This window comes from Delphinus delphis, chromosome 11, assembly GCF_949987515.2.
Source record: "Delphinus delphis chromosome 11, mDelDel1.2, whole genome shotgun sequence".
In the NCBI taxonomy this organism is placed as follows: Eukaryota; Metazoa; Chordata; class Mammalia; order Artiodactyla; family Delphinidae; genus Delphinus; species Delphinus delphis.
In genome coordinates this window covers 41,290,168-41,296,694 of record NC_082693.1, presented here as the reverse complement: position 1 = coordinate 41,296,694, position 6,527 = coordinate 41,290,168, and the positions used below count along the sequence as shown (strand labels likewise).

The 6,527-nt window shown below is 57.6% G+C and overlaps 1 protein-coding gene across 1 annotated transcript; it reads left to right on the top strand.

The window, feature by feature from the left end:
• The first annotated feature begins 4,767 nt into the window (after window positions 1-4,767).
• Window positions 4,768-5,688, top strand: TMDD1 (transmembrane and death domain 1). Its single transcript, XM_060026224.1, has one exon. It carries the CDS (start codon window positions 4,768-4,770, stop codon window positions 5,686-5,688), a length of 921 nt encoding a protein of 306 aa, XP_059882207.1.
• Window positions 5,689-6,527: the final 839 nt, after the last annotated feature.

Sequence of the window (6,527 nt, the reverse complement as noted above, 5' to 3'; positions counted from 1 at the left end):
GCCGAAGGAACTCCTGCTCTCTCGCCACAATCCTTTTGTCTTCTTGCTTTCTGAATGGCTCCCTCCCCCTCCTCCACTTCCCCCTTTCTCTGCGTTCGCGTAGTTTTCTTTCCCCGTCGCTTTGTCACTGACCATACCTCCCCCCCGCCCCCGGCCCCCCGGCGCTGGCCCTGTTTCTCTTTTGCTCCTCCCTCCCCTGTCTCTCCATCTATCACCCTCTGTGCTTCTGTCTCCATCCCTTGCTCTCCAGCCTCTCTTGTCTCTTGGTCCCTCTCCCTGCCTTCTGTCCCTCACATTCAAAGCCTGCAGTGTCCCTTTCAGGAGATCTGGAGGTTTAGGGGCTGAAGAGGAGGGGTAGGGAGTCCCCTCCCACCCCGTATCCATCACCCAGCTGAAACCTTGGGTCTGTGGGAGTCAAGCAAAAAAAAAAAAAAAAAAAAAAGAACCACCCGAAGAAGGGTTTTTTGTTGTTATTTGTTTTTGAGGGGGGAAACCCCAGAAATGTAGCTTGTTTAATATTTTAGGCCTCTTATTTTTGTAAGATGTGTAGAATTTGCTGTTTTTCTTTTTCTTTTGACAACTCAGGAAGAAACTGACCTCAGAAAGAATGTTAGATTTTGGCTGCTCTCCTGTGTGTGTCCCCACCTACCCCTTCACTCCCAGAGAAGCAGGTTCTCCCAGAAGACTCAGAAAGTGAGACCTTTCTGAGTGGGGAAGGGGAGAGGAAGACCCAGAGGCCACACTTAAACCCCTGTGCTTCTTGGAACAGAAGCAGAATGTATTGCTAGGGCTTCCTGCTCAGGCCCAAGGTTGTAGGTAGGGGTGAGGGGGGGTGGGTTGTGGAATTTGGGAGGAGGCAGGTCTTGTTCCCTTCCTGCTGGGCCCACCCCTCAGCTTAGTGGGGTGTTTTCTGTGGAGGGTTAGTTATCCAGAGTTGGGATGCCCTCATCTACTGCCTGCCCCAGACCCAGAAAGTAGGCTGAGAGGGTCCAAATGGGAAGATGATCCAGGCAGAAAGTCCCCAGAGAGGCCATCCCACCTGGCCCTTGTCTAGGCAGGGGTCTCCTGTAACTCACGCTAAGGAGATTTCCTTGGGAGGGAAGATAGTCTGGCCACAAGTGGTTGTGCACAAAACTGACTACAGACTCCGCCTCCCGGGCCTGCTGGGAGGCCCTGAGGAGGGGCGAATGAGCATCCTTTACAGGAGAAGGTTCTGTGGGGACTTGTATCTCCCCCATTCTCGTAGGGTCCTAGGTCTAGAGCTCCAGGGGCTATGAGAGGGTGAAAGAGATGGGCAGGCTGTGTTCCCCTGAATAAACATTGGGGGTTTATTCTCAGTCCCACCCAGACTTTCCCTCGGAAGCCCAGGCTTGGGCACCCTTCCTCGTGAGAACCATATTCTTCTTCCCACCAGCTCTCCTTTGATGGGGCTTTGGCAGTTCGCCCCTCCCCCTCAGGGAGCCCATTTCACAGCTCTGACCTTTGGTCCAAAGGTGGGGGGGACAAGCTGTCACCCCAACTCTTTCTCCCACCCTAGCCGCCTTTCCTGTTCCTTGCCACCCTTACAGCTCCTGCAGTCTCTGTACCACCTCTCACTACTAGCTGGAAGGAAGTCCGTGGGGGACATTTCAGGTGCCAAGGTGCTAAGGGCCTGTGCTGGCTTAGGAGTGCTAAAAGGAAAGCTGCTCTGTGTTCCCCCCTTTCCCCCCTTGGTCCCTGGCCTTCCACTCCTTGGAGCTGGCTGATTGCAGGGCTTTGGTGCCTCAGAAGCAGTGGGTGCAGGGTCTTGGCTCTGAAAGGCCCTTGCGGGGAGCAGGGAGTGAGCAGGTCCTCTCAGGTGTGTATATGTGTATGGGGGGGGTGGAGGGCATTGGGGAGGTGGGGTTGGGATCCCAGCCTTCCCTTCAAGAGGCAGGTAGCTCTGGGGGTTGGGGGAAGAGCTCACTGACCAGGACCCAGGGCCCCCACTGCCTCCTCTCCTGGCCTTGGGGAGCTTTGCACAAGGAGACAGCCTCCAGTCTATAGCACCTACCTCATGGGCACTGAGGCGGGTGGGGAAGGGCAGGTCCAGCTCTGGCAGTGTTTGGGGGGGCATACCAAAGAATCCAGGGGCAGGGATGGGGGGAGGGCAAGCTGGCCCTCTCCTTCCTCTGCCCAGATTGGGGTTGGGGTCCTCTCCTCCAGCTGTAACCATTTCTACCTCATTTTGATGCGTGTTGTACATGGACGTATTTATCTCCTGTTTGACGATGCTCTGCAGTTTGGTCTGTCTACCTCAGAAAAGACTGTATTTTAAAAGAAAGTATTACACAGTATTAAAACGATGATACGTGGTTTCCAGAGGATTTCTTGGGGGCAGCAGGATGTGGGGAGCCCTCTGGGGAATGCTTGGGCTTCCAGGTCTGCTGGAGCCATGGGTGTGGCTCTGTGGGTGTTTCTTTTCCTTCAGCAAAACATGACTGTGGGACTCCTGTTAACTCACTGGCACGGCAAGGGCCCGCCATGTGCTGGGCAGTGAGGCCACCAGATGAAAAGCCTGCAATTCTGAGCTCTTAGAGGCTCAGAATTGGGGCTGACTTATATCCCCAGAGCTCTGAATCCTGAGGGATAAAGAAGGGCTCATATGTTTGTTGAATGAGTGAATGAATGAATAGATGTATGCATGGAGGAAAGGGGGGCTGAAGAGGAAGTTTCACTCAGAACCTGGAGAGCAGCCCTTGCTGGCCAGAGCTAGGATCGTACTTGTATTCCATCCTTGGACGGAAGGCAAGTGGACAGAGGGCAGGGTGTGGACACAGTGTGTTCCAGTCTTTCAGGTCACATGGGATCCTTTGTCTGCCACCATCTGTCTGTCAGTCCCCAAACTGACAGCTCATCATAAACTGGGACACAGAAAACTAGGAAGGAACATCTTGCTGAAAAAGCTATATGGAGATGCCCATGAGAGGTTTTGACCCACAACTTCCTGAGGTCTTGAATGCGCTGAGCAAAATTACTGAAAATGCACCAGAGCGCAAGGGACGTAGGCCCCCTGGCGTCCTCGGGCTCAGCCTAAGGGCGTACCCAGGACTTGTAGGAGGCAAAGCAAGCCCAAGGCCAGACCCTGCAAAGCAGTTCCCCCTCCAAGAGAAACAGCTGGTGCACCTGGACATGGGGGCTCTAGGGCACTGCCCCAGGGCTCACCGACCCCAACCGTCTTGGCCCTTGGAGGTCCCGACACCCCCTCGCACTCTAGTTGGTTTATGACACACCTACTCTGTGCAGACACCACGTAGTACTGAGGATACAGAAATGGTTAAGCACAGCCACCATTCTGGAGAGCCCACAGTACAGAGTGGGAAAAGCTCAAGAATGGGTCATTTGAAAATACAACTGGATAAAGCTGCTTGAGGAGGGACCGTGTCAAAATTTTTATGTTCTCACATCTGGCACAGTATTTGGTACGCATAGAAGACACTGAGTATATGTTGACTAAATCCTCGAATTAGTTACTTTCCAGATAAGTGTCCCGATGGAGGATGCGTAGGCTATCTCAGGAATGCCCAGAAAAGATTCTGACTCGTGGTGGTAGTGGTAGTGATGGGTCAGAAAAACTTCCTGGGCAGGATTGGGTGGGTACAGCCTGACAAAGCTATGGAGGCTGGAAACTGTACCATACCTGTGACTTGTTACAAGAGCATAAAGTGAGGGCAGGAGTGGGGAGAAGTGGGAGGAATCATGGAACTGCACCGCTGCACTAGGAGGACCTTCCATGCCCTGTGAGGAGCTGAGGCTCCACGATGAAGCCTGCGTGTGTGGGGCCGGGAGGGGGTTAGTGGCTGGTGGACAGGGACTGATGTGCAAGTTAAGAGTTTACCCACGGATTCAACAGATCTTTACTGAACACTATTATGCACTAGTTGCTATGGGGACAATAGATGGACCTTACACTCTAATGCCGGAGACAGACAGTAAACAGGCAGAGCGGCAGCGTGCTGTGGGAGTACATAGGAGGGGTGCCTAATGGAGAGACAGGCAAAAGGGTGTGTGGGGCAGGGAGGGCGTCCCAGAAGGGACCTGTCAGCTGGGGAGTGACTGAGGCAGAGCAGAGTGCAGTCCAAGCTTGCTTGGGGAAAGGAAGCCAGTTCCGTCCCTGAGGGTGGGGGACTTGAGGAGGAGCTTACCTTATCTAAACGGAGGAGGAGGGTTTGGATGCACCCGTGGGAGGACGGGAAATGGTACAGTCTATACATGTTTTGTATTTAGCAGGTAATAAGAGAATGTGGGACTTGATTGCATGTCGGAAGTAAAGGAGAGCAAGGGGTCTAGGGCTTCTGGTGGAGTGTGAGGGGTGGTAAATGGGTTAGAAGAGATGTGGGAGACTTGCTAAGTTTGAGACATTAGTGGGACAGCCCGGAGGTCTCGGGCAGGCATTTCAGTTTAAGGGCCCGGGATCCTTGCCTCCTGGGGGACTGAGTCCCTCCCCCCCAATCCCTGGGTATTGGGAAACTCTCACTCCAATCCCCAGGTTTTGTGAGACCCTCCCCGCTTAATGCCTAGTTTCTGGATGTTAGCAGATCCTCCTCCGACAAGTTGCCTGTGTCGGAGGGCCCCCCTTCCCGTCCCTGGGTGTCCCCCTCCTCCCGCCCCCAGTCCCCGGATGTAGGAACCTCATCCCTGCCACCATCCGTGGGTGTTGGCGCCCCTCCCCCATCCGCGGGCATTCGAAGCTCCTCCCCCCACAATCCGTGGATTGTGGTCACCGTGGGTTGTGGTCACCGCCCGGCGATGGCTGCGCGGGCTCCGGCTGGGGCCCTGGCCCTGGCGCTCTGGGGCTGGGCGCTGGCTCCGGCGGGGGCCGTGGACGCCATGGGCCCTCACGCGGCCGTCCGCCTGGCAGAGCTGCTGACTCCGGAGGAGTGCGGCCACTTCCAGTCGCTCCTGAAGGCGCCGGAGCCGGACGTCGAGGCCGAGCTGGCCAGGCTTTCGGAGGACCGGCTGGCACGGCCCAAGCCGGTGCCCACGTCGGCGGCGGCGGCGGGGCGGCGGCGGCGGCGCGAGGCGGCGGGGGAGCCGGCCGGCCGGGCGGCCGAGCCCGCGTACGTGTCCGACGGCTGCCGGGAGGGACTGGCGGCCTGGCTGGCTGCCGAGGCCCCGTCCTTGTCGTGGGACCGCGTGGCCCGGGCCCTGCGGCGCAGCGGCCGCCCGGACGTGGCCCGGGAGCTGGGCAAGAGCCTCCACCAGCAGGCGACGCTGCAGCTGCGCAAGTTCGGGCGGAGCTACCTACCCCCAGCCGGCGCCCCCGCTGCCCCCATCCCGGCCCCGGCCCTGCGCCCCCGCCGCTCCTCGGCCCGCGAGCCCAACTGGGACGAGCTGGAGCTGATCGTGGAGCGACTGCCCCAGGCTCCGTACGAGCGGAGCCCCACGGGCTGGGCCGGGCCGCTGGCGCTCGGCTTCCTCACCGGCCTCGGTGGGGCGCTGGGCGCCGGGGCGCTGCTCATCCTGCTCACGCCGTGGATCACGGGCGGCGATGGCGACGGGGCGCGGCCCCACAGCCTCTGGCCGCCTGCCCCTCCCCTGCTGCGGCCCTCCGGGGTGGCCGGCTGCGGGGAAGAGGAGCCACTATTGACTGCAGAGCCCCTCGCATCCCCGGGGGCCTGGGCTGCAGGTGGGCCAGATACCCCGTCGCCTCTGTGTCCCCGGCTGTGAAATGGAAGCACAATCCTGGTGGCGTGCTGCCTTTGACATATTATAAAAGTTACGAAATACGTAAAAGTGGGAGCGATCGGTTTGTTGGTTGGAAATGACTGGCGTAGCCAGAGGGGCAGCCAGTGGAAGAGGAGGGCTCGGGTGCCAGTCTACCGGGGAGGGCAGACCCTCCCAATTGCTGTCAGCTTTAGTTCCTTCTTTGTCTCGCACTTATTCTTCCACTAAGAGCTACCATTTATTGAGCACTAACTAACTGTGTGTCAGGCCCTAGGCTAAGCAGTTACATACATAATTTGATATAATCCTCAAAACCCGAGATTATAAGGTATTATCTCAATTACACATAAGGAAACTGGCCACAACTAGTTAGTGGCATAGTCAGGCGTTTGCATCCAGAGCTGCCTGAGCCAAAAGTTTGAGCTCCAGAGGGAATGATCCGTGAGCAGTAAGGGAGCTGGAGAAACGGGATGGGGACTGGAACAAGGTGCAGAATTTCTGTTTATTCCGAGGCCCTGCTGGAGTGGGCTGGGGGCGGCACAGCTAGAGGTGTGCCCACTTCCAGGGCCTGCTGCCTCCAAGATGCTGCTCTCTCCAGTCAGGCAAGGCCTCCTGAAGCTCCACCTGGAGCCTCAAATTTTTCCCACCCACCTGAGTGTCTGGGGCACCGCCCGCCCATCAGAGGAGCTGAGCCTGGGCGAGCCCTCACACAGATCCTACTCAGACTGTGCCCCTGCCAGAGGAAGGGGAGAGGACAGCTGTGGGGTCCTGCTGGGTGGGAGTGCTCGACTCCCCCGCTACCCTGGGCTGAGGGGCTCCGGTGTGAGAGTAATGACAGAATG

What these genes read in the sequence shown, in the direction of transcription:
- TMDD1 (XM_060026224.1), top strand. Translation starts at nt 4,768, where the DNA reads ATGGCTGCGCGGGCTCCGGCTGGGGCCCTGGCCCTGGCGCTCTGGGGC.